At 36.1% G+C, this 16,769-nt stretch overlaps 1 protein-coding gene and 1 long non-coding RNA gene across 3 annotated transcripts; one reads left to right on the forward strand and one right to left on the reverse strand.

Annotated features, from left to right (window-relative positions):
* The first annotated feature begins 8,704 nt into the window (after positions 1-8,704).
* On the forward strand, positions 8,705-12,389 carry LOC147539291 (E3 ubiquitin-protein ligase WAV3-like). Of its 2 annotated transcripts, XM_086643612.1 has the most exons (3): positions 8,716-8,945; positions 9,316-9,377; positions 10,266-12,389. In XM_086643612.1, the coding sequence occupies exon 3, from the start codon at positions 10,266-10,268 to the stop codon at positions 12,096-12,098; it is 1,833 nt and encodes a 610-aa protein (XP_086499738.1). In that variant the 5' UTR covers positions 8,716-8,945; positions 9,316-9,377; the 3' UTR covers positions 12,099-12,389. The 2 variants fall into 2 exon arrangements, with proteins under 2 accessions (XP_086499737.1, XP_086499738.1); XM_086643611.1 differs by lacking the exon at positions 9,316-9,377 and having other exon boundaries at positions 8,705-8,945.
* A 3,106-nt stretch (positions 12,390-15,495) lies between these two features.
* Positions 15,496-16,769, reverse strand: LOC147539292 (uncharacterized). Its single transcript, XR_015225759.1, has 2 exons — positions 16,469-16,769; positions 15,496-16,189 (listed from the first exon to the last, which is right to left on the reverse strand). It is a non-coding gene; the product is annotated as an uncharacterized LOC147539292 (long non-coding RNA).

Raw genomic sequence — 16,769 nt, forward strand, 5'->3', positions numbered from 1 at the left:
CTCAACTCCCGATCGACATTTTCATCGTTTGCACTCAAAAACAATGTTGCGGATGAGAGGTCAATTGTATACCCTAGCAAAAGATCAACAGGGGTGTAAAATATTACAAAATAAACTTGAAGAAGGAACAGAGGAAGAAATCAATTTGATTATCTTCAAATTGAAAGTTCATGTAGCTCAACTAATGGCATATCAATCCGAGAATTATCTTGTTCAAGAACTTTTAGCTGTTTGTGATGAAGAAAAGATTACTGCAATTCTTCACTTTGTTACTGGAGATCAATCTGAACTTATTGGTAATTTTTGTGACACTCATGGACCAAGATGTGTACAACAATTGTTGACTTATTTGAAGACACCAAAACAGATTAATCAATTTATTTCGGCTTTGAGGGTTGGTGTTATGATGAATGATGAGCGTGTGGGTTTGAGGTCAGAGACGAAGGAATTTGTCTTCATTAAATTAAAGAACGAACGAAGGGAGGTCGAAACGGAACACCTCAGAAAGATCATTGAGATATGTATTTTTGCTACGATACCTTCTACAAAAATAACTACATCGGCCAACAATATTATTTATGGGGCTATGTTAGTTCAGAAAGTAACTAAATTTCTACGTAATTACCGAGTTACGGTATATAAGCTTCACGAAGATGAACGTGGGAAGACCGTTTTTGAGTGTCATATCGACGCTACGTGTTTCAATATCGATAACTTTTTGGGAGTTAGTTATGCTTCTACTTTAGCTCTTGACGAGGAATCTTAGGAATTAGCTACAATTATTCTGACTTCACACTTGTTCAAATTCCTCCACATGTTCTTGAAACTTATAAAGTGGTTGAGTCTACCGTGGGAAGATGGCGAGATCAATGTTGTTAATTCACTTAAGTTAGTTTGGAGAGTCTCATTGCAATATGAGAATCAGGTTGGTGATTTCTTGCATATTGGTGTCTTTCACACTCAATGTAACAGTCGTTCGAAAAGGGAATTATGGATCACCATGGCATATCTCATCGTATGTTGGAGCATCAAATTGTTTTCTTCGTCGAAACGGTTCGGGACGAACCTCGTGGGAGAAGGGGAAGCTGATGCAGGGGCACCCGGCGTGGACACTTTTATCGTGGACCTAACGGCCACGTAGGCCAACCGGCCATATTGATTAGTTTAGGAAGTCCCAAATTTAGTATGATTCATAAAGAATCTAGGTTTAGGAAATTATACTGTTTTAGTATTTTTCAATAATTGGAAAGGTCCAGATTTGAGTCTATCTATTTAGGAAGTTGCAGTCTTTTAATTATTTAGGAAAGTCTAGTTCTAGTCTATCTAGGAAAGTATGTTATCCTATAAAAGGAAGTCCAGTCTGTCTTTTAATTTCATGTTGAAGAGAAAATCCCCTTGAGTTTAATAAAGTTTATCAGTTTTAGAGTTATTTTAATCTTTCTTTTAATTGTTCTTCGTTTATTTTATCGTCTTCTTTATTTCCGCTGCGTTCTACATCAGGATATATGATAGATAGCGCTTCTGATCTTGTAGATTGTTAAGGAAACTTTTCCTCCTTGAGGGGCTCTTGAGGTCCAAGTTTTATAAATACGAACGTAATGTTAAATAGAAGTTACCTTGTTTAAAGATATTTGATAGGGCGCGCTTTCGATCTTGTAGATTCTGAAACGATATGTCCTTTCGGTCTGAAGGAGATATCATTCTAAAGGAGTGTCCTTCGACCAAGATGACAATGTGCTCAATTTGTCGAATAGGATTATGATAAATTTATCTAGAAGATCATCTAGTGCAGTCGAATTAGGGATCATAATGCTTATCTAGAAGCCAACTACGATCGTCGTAACACTTCGGTGATTCGCGGCTAATATCGACCGGATCCTACAACGGGTTACACCACAGAGTAGTGGCTTGATCGAAGAGAGTTGACTAGAGGGAACAAAGCAAAAGGTTAGATTAGATCCAACTAAATAGGCCCAAAAGGTCCGGATTAGATCCGGACAAAGATAAGAAGAACCAGGCCTGAAAGAAAGGCTCGGATCAAGCTAAAGGGGTCAGCCATATGATGGCCGATTAGAGTAATGGAGTTGCCCTGGCCGGCCATGACAAAGAGGAATCCTATATAGAAAAAACTTCTATCTAAAAATCCCACTCAGAATAGGATTCCGAGTCTTATCTTTTCTGTGGTCCTTATTGAATCTTAATTTGAATATGATTCTAACTTTAGGGTTCTCTATATAAGGACCATTATAAAACAAAAGGTGTGGAATTTTCTCTAGAGAAAATCAATCTCTACAACTTCAAGGGGAGAGAGGGATTATCCTATGTACCTAGCCAAACAAGAAGAGTTATTCTTCTCAACCTTCAATAAGGTCCTAGCTGGCATTAATGAAGGGAGATCTAGTCAACTTACTCGGGTGTCTCAAGTAGAGGAGATACAATTGGAACTCTCATCTTCGAGATAAAGGCGTTGGATTTAGTTTTAGAGAAATTGATGAAGGTAGTCTTCTGTTTCGATCTAGTTCATCTTTAGTTCTTGCATGTAATCCTGGAAACTAGTGTTAGACATACTAGATGTCTAAGATTCCTAGTAGAACACTAGATGAGACCATAACCCAACAAATTCTTAAGGAGACGTTTTTCGGGACTCTTGAGGTCCAAGTTTAATAAATGCGCCCACAATGACGCATTTTGTTTTTGAGTTTTACGATTCAGTCCAATCTAAAATCGGCTCGTATTCCAACATACAACACCACCACCATATATTACAACTCCACCACCGCAAGAGCATATAGTCCTATGTGATTTGCAACTTAATATTATGGATTTCATATTTGTCTTCTTCAGAAGAAGAAATTGATTTGATCTCATGGAAGAACTTTTCTTCTATTTGCACATCTCTATGTTGCCATTCATTTTCATATTCATCTACATATCATTGGACAAAACCACCACCAGACAGCACAATACCAACACCAAACCCAACCAATACCATCACAACCCACACCACCATCGCCGCAGTGAAGATCCTTGTGAAGGCTTCGGATATGTGAATTCTCGGCAGATCATCTTGTTTGAAACTCTCGCCAGATCTGGTTAGGGTTTAGTTTTGCTTTAATCTTCAGTGTAAAGAGAGAAGGAGAGAGGGAGAGAGAGAGAGAAACAGATAGAGAGAGAGGGGTGAGAGAGGGAGAGAGAGAGAGGGGTGAGAGAGGGAGAGAGAGAGAGGGAGCATGTGAGAGATAGAGAAGGGAGCAGTAGTTGGGGAAAGACAAAAAGCGCGTGGGAGAAGAGGGAGGAAGAAATTTTTTAGGAGAAACTAGAGTTTTCTTTTCTTTCTTTTTATTAAAAAGATCAGGAAGGGCTAAAAATGTCAAATTTTAATTCAGACCTAGAGATTCAGATTTAGAAAACAAACATCTCACTTTTTGACTAACTTAGACAAAAAAACAAACAAACACAACCTTAGTCTTTTAGACAAAAAAACACAAAAGGTAAACTCAATTACCTATTATAGACCAATTAGTAGTAAGACGGTAAAAGAAAATTTCAAATACACATAAATTAAAAATTCATCTTTTTAATTGCAAATAAGATCGTAATTATATTAATTAGGGTGATTGGTAAGGGGAGCTGGAAATTGTTGTCGAGGAACTGTAGTAGAAAATTAATTTTTTGTACTACAGCTCCTATACCAATTTGTTATTAGAAGCTATTTTTTTCGAATTTGAAATTAAATAATGAAATATAAAGGGATTAGAAAAAAACAATTACACAATCTAAAAGTTTAATAATTTGAATAGTAATTTTTCTTTTATTTCCTATTCTTTCTTAAACCCTAAATATTTCAACAACAATACCTCTATTTTCTTCTCCAGAATCAAGTTACACAACAACTATTACCAATAAACAACTAGTTTATTAATTCTCACTTTCTTCTTTTACTGGAAACTTGCGTTTATTATGTCTCAAGATATTTATGATGTTGCTTCTTTAATGGAGGAAGAAGATTTTTTTTAATAGAACCAACAACCACCGACTCAATCAAACAGTGTTATTATAGATGAAGACCTATCTCAAGATGTAAGGAATTCTCAAGACAAATATTTTCGGTTAAATTTTATTTCTCTTTCTTCCTTCAACTTTGAAAATTTGTCCAAAAAGAGGCAGAATATGTCGGTTCGTTCAACAATTTCCCTGGATTAGGGAAAAAGGTAAAATAGTTTGTTTATTTATAAAACTTCTCTATTTAGAAAAAATTAAAATAGTTTCTCGATTTTGGTTGATGTATTCTTCATTAGGGAAAATACTTGGGTAGAAGTCATCGGAAATCTGTAGTTGATGAAGGAAATAGATTGCAAGAGGAGAAGTCGGAGGGAGATTGGGATAGTCAAATTCAGAAGAGAGAACGAGTGAGAGAAGAACAAAGATTTTTTTTTTTCTTTTTGTTATTTCTAAGATATTTGACTATATTACACTTTTTTTTTTATGAGATAACTATATTACACTTGAGTCCTTCAAATTATGAGTTTTGCATTTAAAATCTATAACATAGAAAATCTTTAAAATAATAATCTAAAAGTCTTTTCTCCCCATACTAATCTTTACAGCTCTCCAACCATAATAGCTGCCCAATAATAATTTTCAGCTTCCCTTACCAATGGCATTACAACTCCCTCAATGGCGGTCTTAGTCAATGGCCGCCCTGGACCTATTTTCCACCCTTCTAGAGGAATAAGACAAGGAGACCTCCTCTCCCCATTCCTGTTCACTCTAGCAATGGAGGGGCTAAGCAGACTCCTGAAAGAGGAACAAGATAAAGAAAACTTCATAGGCTTCCCCACCAAAAATCCTAACCTCTCCATTTCTCATCTCCTCTTCGCTGATGACTGCATCATCTTTGGCCGCAACTCGCTTGATAATATCCACTCCCTTAAGTCTATTCTGAAGGTATTTTGCGAGGCCTCGGGTCAGATGATCAACTACGCTAAATCTAATATCTTCTACTCTAACAACTCTCACCCTAAATTCAAGCGTATGATCATGCGGTCTCTTAAGGTTAAATACGCCTCCACTTCGGAGAAATACCTAGGGGCACAACTTTTCATTGGCGCTAACAAAAAGCAAATCTTTAACGATATCCTTCTAAAAGTTAAAAGGAAATTAGACAAATGGAATCACAGTTTCTTATCCCAAGCGGGTCGCACGTTAGTCATCTCGACTATAGCAGCGGCCGTACCCCGATACCAAATGCAATGCTTTGCCCTTCCAAAGGGCACTTGCAAGAGCATTACGACTTTGCAAAAGTCGTTCTGGTGGGGTAAGTCCAAAGGCATTTGCACCAAATCCTGGTCTTCCATATGCCTTCCTAAATCCATGGGTGGTCTGGGCATTCACTCCATTGAGTTGGATAACCAAGCTATGTTAAGCAAACTAGCTTGGAGAATCAAAACCGAGCCGGAATCTTTGTGGGTTAAACTTTTAAAATCCAAATACTTTGATAGATCAGATAACCCAGGACCGACAAAATCATATCATTCATGCATATGGAAAAACATCAATACATACCTCAAGATGATTGAAAACTTTACCGTTTGGGAGGTCCATAACGGTAAAAGCATTAATATTTGGACCGATAACTGGATTCCAAACACCCCGTCGATACCGCATAACCACAATTCTAACCTAACCGAAGTAGCTCAACTCATTAACCACGGAAAATGGGACGAAACCTTACTGAACCAAGAATTCGATAATGAGACTAAAAACCTTATCCTCACCATCCCGATAGTGTCAGACAGTGAAGACCAAAGGAAATGGACTCTCACAAAAAATGGTAAATTCAGTGTCAAATCTATGTATCAACATCTGAGGCTCAGTATGAATTCGCCCCAACCCTGGTCCCCCAATTGGAACTTTCTTTGGTCCCTACCAGTGGTTCCTAGAGTACAAATCTTCATTTGGAAAATCTGTAATAACGCTCTCCCCACCAAGGATAGAATAGGAAAATACACAGATAACAATCAAAAGTGCCCGAACTGTAATGAAACAGAAACCATCGAACATGCCATTCTCCATTGCCCTATAGCGAAAAATATCTGGTTCTATTTTAATATTATATCTGAACACATCTCTTCAGTCAGAGACTGGATCTTCACATGGGAAAACAATAATATGACGGACTGCACGGCGAACAATATCCATTTTGCCACCATCATGTGGAACATTTGGAAAATAAGATGCGACCACTGCTTCCAACACGAAATCAATAAGCTAGAAAATATGATCTCAATCATTACGACATTCCCACAAGTACAAAAGGAACAAAAACCCAAAAACAAAATAGAACAAGGCAAATGGGAACCCCCAAAATCGCCTTTTATTAAGATAAACGTAGATGCATCATTTATAGATATGCAACATATAACAGGAATTAGTCTAGTCATCCATGACAATGAATCTAAACTTGTCGAAGCGGCAACCTTCACAGCTAGAAGCAGAAACTCAGAGGAAGGTGAGGCAATTGCAGTCCTTCAAGGAATGCAATGGGCAGAATCTCATGAATATAAAAGAATCATAATAGAAAGCGACAACATCAATATTATAAAATTCCTTCAGAAGGGAAAGAACAACAATCAATGGCAATCTCAAGTGCATCTGAACAAAATCCTAGAAATAAAAAACAGATTGGAAACAGTCAAATTCTCTCACACAAGCAGAAAATTCAATGGAGTGGCAGATAAGCTGGCTAAATGGGCTCGAATGAAAAACAGATCGAAAGCTTGGACACACGTTCCTTATTTCCTTTGTAAAATGTATTGTAATAGAACTCTCATTTCCTTCTAATATATTATATCTTTTTAACAAAAAAAAAATATTATTAATATTAATATTAAATTTCTTAACTATAAAACTGGATTTCTTGCAATTTTTGGTCTATTAAGAGGTGATGTCACTCAAGGGTTTCGTTCTCCAAACTTTGAAGACAAGGATCCTACGTCAATCTAAGCTGATGCACCAATTTCGTGATAACTTACGGGTAACTTGCTGCCTTTCTTTATTTTTTATAATCTAGCTCTCATTATTTATGTATTTATAAAGTCGGTACTAATAATATAGATATAGACAAATCAATTCCACACATAATCTTAGGTACACCTACTCCAATCGCTTGCCCGTGCCAAAGATATAATGAGAGAACCACAAAAAGCACTTAATGTTCGGCAATGTATTAAAATGTGCTTCTTTTGATACTTGTTTCACTTTTTTTGTTTTGTAAATCAATGGTGATAGGGGGGACTCCCCAGGGACACTCCCAAGTGTACTCCCCCTTACAAGACAAGATCACTTTGGTCTTTTCACTTTGACAAAACCGTGAAAAGACTAAAATGGCTTTGTCATTGTGAGGGGGAGTACACTTGGGGAGTATCCCTAGGGAATCCCCAATTCATTTTCCTTTGTAAATGGAGAGTCAAATGGAGACGCTGACGGTCCAGCTCGTTGTACTTGATGTAAGCATCACCGAATTAAAACTTGAGATACTATTGGGGAAATTTTGTTCTCAAAAAGCTAGCTCTCTATCTCTCTCATTACCAGAGAGAGAGAAAGAGTTAGTTATGGAGAGGGAAAGTGGTTGTCACGGTAAGAATGCTTAGAATGGTCTCGCATGAAAAAAAAGATAACTACCGATTAAAAATATAATGTTTAGGTTATCTCCATTTATTGTCAATTGGTTTTGATCCGTGACAATTCTGACCTTTTTGGTGGCCCGGAACGAATAAAATAAATGTGGCCCTATACTATTCAAGTATTTGAGGTAAGTACTGTTTGTACCTACATTACAATGAGGTTCGGATTCAAATTTTTAAGCGATTTGACTGCCACTTTGGATAACCAAAAAAGTTTTGTGGGGTACAAAAATTTTGGTGAATAAGTTGACTCAGGCCAATGTGTCATGATTGTTGACCTTCCTCACTCTTGATAATGTGATTCTTAAGACAAGCGTTATTCTTCTTCGAACAGTATCAAGAAAGAAATAGAACGAATCCTTCAAACAAAAATCACCTTTCTACGTATCCTCTCCAAAACAAAAAGTTCTACGATTTAGAGTGGTTAGACTGGAATTGGCGATCACCTTTCTCTTAATTTTTTTGGAAGAGGTCACATTGAAACGTTAATGGTCAATGATTCAAGTGGTATAATATACATGTCAACAAAAAAAAAATGGTATAATATATAGTATTTTCATCCGAAAGCCAATAAGGACAACAAAACTATTCTCTAACTATCACAAATCTCCTTTCTCTCAGTCTCTCTTGCGACATGATATTTCTATAATTTTTATCGCAACGCAATTTGTTCTTTGACACATAACTTTCTTTTTAATCCTTATTTTTTTTCTCCTCTCTAAAATTTCTCATTCTTTCTATCATATGAATCTCTATCCAAACTCTCATTATCATTCATAACTAAACTATAATTTAATGTGTGAGGTGAAAAAGTTAGCCACAACCTTGACATACACAAAAGCAACCCAATGCGTAAAAAAATTTAGATTTTACGTTTGCTTATACAAGGGGGGCCAACTAAAAAATTTGACACCGGGCCCCCGGATTCTCAGGCACGGCCCTGCTCCATATCCATTTACCTAATGGTACCAAATTGACTTTACCCAATGAGTTGTTTCTTAGAACTTGAATCATCCAATAGAAACCCTTTATAAAATGAGGGGAAAACACAAAGAACTTCTCAAAGAGGCATTTTCCCCTGTGGACCCATAACATCTCATTTGATTGAGTCTATAAATACTTCAAGTAATCCTCATTCAATTCGTCGACAAAAATACTTTTCCACCTTCATCTCTTCCTCTTGTTCTTTGACTTCAAATCTCTCTCTTGTTCATACGTTTCAGCTCCTCTACCATGTCGTTTGTTCCTAAAACAATAATTGTGAGTATATTTTTGTTCATTTTGTTTCTTAAATGTTTGTCTTTTATCTTAATTTGGGTTTTAAAGGTTTTATTTAAGACTGCAAGTGGATTTTAGATTACTCTTTTTGTGACTTTGTTAATGTTATCAACTTTTTATGCTAATTATTTGTATCTTTTTTTTTTTGAATTGTAATTATTTGTGTCTTATTATCTCTGTTTCTTGATTATACAACAATCAATTTCATTTTCTATCTTAGTTTAGATTAATCATGCTATTAATAGACTCCTTGTTAAAGTTGTCATAATCATAATTTCCTACTTGATTGGTATCTATAATAGCTATTGACTTTCATTTGTTTATGGATGAAAGTGTAATTTTTTTCTTGCAGCCTAATATCAGATGGATCTAGGTTAAATAAAGTCTTAAGCTAAACCTGGCCCTGGCCCTAGGGTAAATTTCTCCTTCTACTCTTTAGATAGGGGAAGGGTGTTTTCGGATCGAACATTTTGATGTTCTTTAATATTCGGTTAGTACAACTTAATGAAATGGACAAAGCCGATACAAGCACCGCCTGGATGACTCCTTGGGTGACCCTTCCTTAATAGGAGAGGGGTACTTTGGTTTTCACACCTTTTACGAGTGTGAAAATATCAAAATGCCCCTTGTCTTATTTACCACGTAGGCGAGACAGTCACCTCTAAGAGTTTTTCTCATTTTTGTCAACTTAAGTTATGAGACTAAATTAACCTCTTCCCTTATTATTACTATTATCTCCAACTTTAACCTCCAATATAGGTTTAAAGAAAAGCATTCCAAATCTAAATTACCTTTTACTTGGTATGGAGAAATTGTCTGATACTTTGAAAATTTTGCAAATCTTTATTTGTCTGTGGTTGTGTAGTATTTTACATGTTACAACAAAGAAAATGAATAGTTAAGTTTCAAGAAAATTATAAAAAAAAAATAATAATTTAAAGAAGGGTAACGAGAATAAAACAGATCTCAAATTCATTATCTTAATTCTTACAAATACTTCACAAAGAAAAGGAATAGACGGTAGAAATACAAAATATAACGGGATACTTTTAAATTCTTCTTCTAAATTTATTATTGTACAGTTTTCTCTTCCATAACTACTGTTCTCCCTAAACCCTAATGCCCTAACCTTTTTAAATTGTATGCTCTTTGCGGTTTTACTTTGTACATTACAGATTAACGATAACGATCTTTATGCATATTTATTTTTTTTGGACTACCATTGTACGTATTCGGTAACCAAGTTTCTCATTGCTTTTTTGTTTCTCGTGTTTCTTTGACTTTTATTTTTAATTATTTCAGATGAATTGTACATTATGCAATGGCACCATGAAAGCAGGGGATGGAACTGCTCACTTTACTTCAGAGTGCTCACATTCCTTCCATTTTCGATGTATCACTTCTTATGTAGCAAGTGGGAACCAAATATGCCCCATTTGCAGCTCAAAATGGACAAATATTCCTTTCCAAGGTCTTAATTTAGATCCTAACTTTAGAGTGCCAAAAATTGATCCAATAATTTTACCCGTCCAAGTCAATGATCCGAGTCCTTTGCCCCAGCGTAGTTTCCGGTCCATTCGGCATCAGTCATTTTCTCAAGCTTCTGAGCCATCTATCTTTGATGACGACGATTCATTAGGTTCCCAAGTTGAATTTGTTTCTCATAGCTCTTCCAGCATAGAAGTTGACGATGAAAACAACGATAATAATATTAATAATGATATCAGATGCATAAATATAAAGACATACCCGGAAGTCTCAGCTGTTCAGAGGTCGGTTTCTCAAGAAAATTTCACTATATTAATCAATCTCAAAGCTCATGTTAGTAGGGAACCTAGTGCACAAAATTTTGAACCTTCTCGTGCTCCAATTGACCTTGTTACAGTTCTTGATGTAAGTGGTAGCATGTCAGGTACCAAGATCAATTTGTTAAAGAAAGCCATGGGATTTGTCATACAAAACCTTGGCCCGTCAGATAGGTTATCCGTCATTGCCTTCTCATCTACTGCCAGACGTCTTTTTCCACTTCGTCGTATGACTGATTCTGGTAGGGAACTTGCGCTTCAAAATGTGAACTCATTGTATGCCGGGGGTTCAACCAACATTTTAGCAGGACTACAGAAAGGGACCAAGGTGATCGAAGATCGAAGAGAAAAGAATCCTGTTTGTAGTATTATATTGTTATCTGACGGACAGGATACTTATACCGACAAAGGCCGCCTTTTACAAAAGGTGAAGTTGGATACTCCGGTTCATGCATTTGGATTTGGTTCCGACCATGATCCAGTTATGTTGCACTCAATTGCAGAGGCTTCTAGGGGCACATTTTCTTTTATTGAATCAGAGGCAGCTATACAAGATGCATTTGCACAATGTATTGGTGGAATTCTTAGTGTTGTTGTTCAAGATTTGCAAGTAAAAATTGAATCTATTCACCCCGAGATACGTCTGGGCGCAGTGAAAGCAGGAAGCTACTTTACCCGTGTTTTAAATGATAATCGGACAGGGTTCATCGATGTTGGGGATTTGTATGCAGATGAAGAAAGAGATTTTCTTGTGTTGGTAAATGTTCCTCAAGGAGGCCATGATAGCAATAACGAGATGAAATTGATTAATGTATGTTGCGCTTATAAAGAACCTATTTCAAAAGAAACCAAGACTAGTGAAGGTAAGGAAGTGAAAATCCTAAGACCCGAAATTGTGAGTGAAGAATGGGTTGGTGTGTCACTAGAAGTAGATCGACAGAGGAATCGGCTAGAAGCCACAGAAGCAATGATGGAATCACGTAATGCTGCCGATAGAGGTGATTTATCAAGTGCACGTTTTATTCTTGATAGTTACCAAAAAAAGTTAGCAGATACAGCATCTTCCCGTGCCGGTGATCAATTATGTGTTGCATTAGATGCAGAACTTAGTGAGATGCAAGATAGGATGGGAAACCTAAACTTATACAAGTCTAGAGGAAAAGCATATATGCTTTCCGGCATGATCTCTCATTCACGACAAAGGGCAACATCACGAGGAGATTCAGGTGATAGTGCCTCAAGCTCCGCACGTGTCTATCAAACAACTTCAATGGACAATATGGTTAGTCGATCTCAGGGTAGTAAGCCTACTACGAGTCATCCGAGGTGATTCATTACTTATATACATTGTATATAGTATTGCCTTGTTTCGTCCTTTTGGTGATTGTGGGTCTAATGGGATTAATCGGCTCGTAGATTTCTTGTAATTATAGTATTGAATAATGGTGCAAAATTATGAAGGTATTGTGAATAAGAAGTGCAAACAGGATGTTTGTCGTTGTTTTTCACGATATAAGTTTGGTAATTTGTTCATGAGATGTGTGCATAAAGTGAAATGGCTTCTTATGTATTGAAATTTTTGTGAGAGTTTAAAGTTTTAATTGAGTGATTTTGTTTGGAATTTCATTCTTCTTGACTTGTTATATGAATTTTAAATTTTTTGGTTGGTTCTATCAAATGCGTCATGTGAGGTTGGCTTTAAGATAATCGTGTATGATCTATACGCGCCTTACATTGCAGTTACTGGCGCACCCTCAGAAGCTAAAGTTTAAGACATCCATATGTAAATGGGGTGCCTACAACAATAATATGGGTACCTTTAAGTCTTCTCAAAGAAAAATAGGATCTTTGAAAAGATGTTATTTCTTATAACATTTGAATGAATTTTAATCAAATCTGAACCCTCAAACTTTGAGAAAGTAAATTTCAACCATCAGAGATAAATATGGAAGAACAAATCTTGGCCATTGGGAGGAGGTGGAAAGATATCCTCCCTTATTATATAGATTTCTATGGGCCATGAATCTATTCCGTATCTTCTTAAATGAAAATTTTGGTCACTCAATTTTGTCTAGTTTTCAGCTCCTTATGTATTGCAAGAGATTTGCAGTCTTTAATTTCTTACGTATTGCAAGATATTTCTAATTGATTGTAAGAGGGTTGCAACCGGCCTGCAAAATGGTTGTAATACAAAAAGATTGCAATTGCTTGGAAAAAATATTCCAACTGCTTGGAGTTATAAAAAAAACTGCAAAAAGTATTAGATTTTTAACCAAACGTGATTATCTGTCAGACGAATCAACAATCAAAATCTCACAAGATACGCAAGTAATCCGTTAAGTCACGTGTAATTGTCATGACAGGTGAAGTACGTGAATTTGATAGTCTAAATTTTCTGAGTCAGGTAGTTGGCCTGACAAATAACGGCAAACTATTATGTTAATTTTACTATTGTGTTTGGTACATGTTCCATTTATAGCATATGATATATAAAGTACTATAAACTTGTCCATAGATAAATGTTTTGAAATGACTTTAAATGTCTTGAAATGTCTATGTGACATTTTATCTATGAATGTCTCGTGATCCAGTGAACCACTACCACCCCTAAGGGCAAGTCCAATGTGGGGCTCGGGCTCCCAATTTTGGGAGCCCTTGATTTTTAGGAGCCCTGGGACTTTTTTCAATTCCAACGTCGGGCTCCTAACAGGGGCTCCCAAATCAAAATTATGCACGTGTGCGGACTTTTAATTTCAATTTTCAACTATAAATTATTAATTTTAAATATAAAATTGAAATTCAATATTATGTTAGAGAGAGAGAAGGGATTTTGAAAATATAAAAAAAATTAAAAAAAGAAAAAATTAGAGAAATGATTGGAAAAACAAATTTAAAACAATTTAAATTTTTTGAAAAAAAAATTAAAAAGAAGTGGGGTGGATCCCCATTTTAGGGGATCCACCCCAAATATGGCCGTTGGGATACCCCCAACGGCCATATTTGGGGCTGGGAGCCCCCCAGCCCGGGCTCCCATTTGGGAGCCAGGGAGCATGGGGCTCCAAGCCCCACCGGGAGCCTAGCCCCGGGGCTCCCGGGTTGGAGCATGTGGGCTGGGGCTCCCAAATTTTGAATTTGGGAGCCCCAGACCCCCCCCCCCATTGGAGTTGCTCTAAGCGGGTAAGCTTAAGGTTTTGTCTTTTAACGGGTCTCCCAGTGAACCTCCAATCCTATATCACCCTTTTGTTGGTGGTACTTAAGGATGGAAGGATGATTGGAGTTGGCGAGTTGCCATCTAGTCTTTCCTGTGGAGAAATCTAAAGTACACACCAACTCTAATCATCCTCTCCCTCACTCCCTCCCAAATCCATTATCTGGGTAGGGCCAAACGCCCAAACCATGTCTCTCATACACTCTCATATTTCCTGTCACCTCTGAAAAGACCAACTTAGGAATTATATACACATACTTCTCTTCTTTCTCTCTATGAAGAATTTTATGTCCTCTCAAACTTATTCACATTAGGAAGCTTTTCAAATGCTTTCCAAGACAAGTACAAAAAGAATATAAAATTTTATATAGAGAAGGTGACTAAATACCCTTCCCTTATTTAATGTAATGTGAAGGAATTCTATCAAAATATTTGGCCCAAGTGTACCGGGATTACTTCTTTCAGAGATTGATTCACTTTGTTGACCACATATTGAAATCGGTGAAGTCTGATGTTACTTAAAGTTTGTTTTCGATTTCTGACAAGTCGTTTGTTATTATGTTGACAGTTTGTTTTAACTTTTAACGAATCCAATATAACTCTAATCGTTACAGTTGTTTGTCTGTTAAACAAATTCTAACAATAATGTGGACCGTTTATTCACTAAACCACTACTATTTGTAGCGGCATTCCTAAGAATCTCGTTATACAATCTGCAGAATTTTAACCGACGTAATTATTTGTCAGACTTACGAATCTGACAATCAGGATCTCATAGGATACACAATAATTCGTTAAGTCACGTGTAATTGTCTTGACAACAAGTCAAAGTACGTGAATTTGACAATCTGAAATTTTCTGAGACAGGTAACTGGCCTGACAAATAACGGTGAACTATTATATCAATTTTACGTATTGTGTTTACTACATATACCACAGCGACGTAATTATCTGTCAGACTTACGAATCTGACAATCAGGATCTCATAAGATACACAAGTAATCCGTTAAGTCACCTGTAATTGTATTGACAACAGGTCAAAGTACGTGAATTTGACAATCTAAAATTTTGTGAGATAGGTAGTTGGACTGACAAATAACGGTAAACTACTATGCAAACTTTACGTATTGTGTTTACCACATATATCATTTATAGCATATCATATATTAAACATGTTCCTCATACTTCTGACTTTGGTCAGAGTTTTGTGATACTAGTATCTTTACTCTTTCCATCTCAATCGTTCTTCTCGGACTCACAAAAAAGACTAGCTATTTTCTTTCTCCAAAATACAAAATGCTAACTCACTCTCCAATACCAGGAGCATTCTTGATGATAGATAAGCCACCATTATGTGATTGATTGTGTTGTCAAATCTACATGATGGACAAGCCATTTTCATAATGTTTACTAAATGACCTAAATTTTATTTTTTTGAGAAGAAACCATATGTTGCAACCTACATTTTAGAGAGACTCCATCTCTAAAGAAAAGAGGAAAATAAAACATAACATTTATATAACACAGGAAATCAAACCTTTTTCATTCATCATCAAAATCAATATTTTCACATTTCAAAACATTATATGAATTTGATGAAGCTTAAACTAAAACCCTAAACCCAGATTCTAAAAATCTCCATACCAAAACTAAAACTAGATTAAGATAAAACCCTAATCAAACTAAGCAAAACTAAAATAAAAATCATTCACTGTCTTCATCTCTTCTTCTTCATGTTCTCTTCTTCATCTTCCTGATCAGCCAGCAAAAGCAGGGAAGCAACTTTCAGACCGAGAAAGTGAAGAACGACGAATACCATCATCTGAATTCGAACGAGCAGGAGTGCTTGGAGATGATCTAAGAACTCTAGGTGAATCCAAACTTTTTCGAAAAAGTTGCCTAATTGCTATCAAAAGATCATCATTTGGATTAATGGGTAGTTTATTTTTTTGAAATTTCTTGTAGAAACTTATGTGACGATTAATAGCTTCTTTAATTGAAATCAATCTTTGGGATCTTTTGATTTCTTCTTCAATTGCTTCAATACAAAGTCCACATACCCATTTCCCATCATATTTTTCTCTAACTCCATTAATATAAGCTAGAGTACATTCTTCTTTGATTCCACAACAATCACATTTCACAGACACAATTTCAATAACAGAAACAGAATCCTCCATTATACTTGTTGGTCTCTTTGATTATCAGAATTCCTGAAAAACAACAATCAAAAACAGTAAACCAAATCGGAAGAATTGCATGAGAATTTGAAATCAATTTGAACAAATGGGTAGATATTATCTTTTCTTCAACTTTGATAAAGTTTGAAGCTTTATTGCATGAACAATGAAAATTTCAATTTGAGCAAATGGGTAGCTAGATTTCATCTTCAATTTGAGTTATTGATAAAAACCCAAATTGAGTAAAATCAGTTTGAGTTATAATAATCATTAATTTGCAAGAAAACGAAAGGTTTTGAGTTGTAAAAGTACCTCCTTTTTTTCTCTGTTTCTTCCTCCCCTGAAACTCTTTCTCTCTCTAGAAGTAATGAAGTTGTTGTATTAAAGAACTAGAGAGAAGGTTTCCATTTGAAACTTTTCAAACTTTTCTCTCTCTCTCTCTCTCTCTCTCTAAAATCAACTAGAAAGCTATCAACCCGTTTCTATATATAATCATCTGGGACTGGTGCTGTATAGATTTCTCCGTCTCTATCCATCCAGCAAACCCTCTCTTCTTTCTCTCTCTAGAACGGGGGAGAATCAAAATGTTAGAGAGAGAAAGTGAGTTTTTTGC

Source organism: Eschscholzia californica, unplaced genomic scaffold (assembly GCF_041429995.1).
Source record: "Eschscholzia californica isolate CP2 unplaced genomic scaffold, dmEscCali1.0.p SCAF_5, whole genome shotgun sequence".
NCBI lineage: Eukaryota > Viridiplantae > Streptophyta > Magnoliopsida > Ranunculales > Papaveraceae > Eschscholzia > Eschscholzia californica.

Excerpts from the sequence above, each read along its gene's own strand:
- LOC147539291 (XM_086643611.1), top strand. The coding sequence starts at position 8,919 with ATGTCGTTTGTTCCTAAAACAATAATT. Across the intron at positions 8,946-10,265 it reads TTGTTCCTAAAACAATAATT|ATGAATTGTACATTATGCAA; the intron begins GTGAGTATATTT and ends TAATTATTTCAG.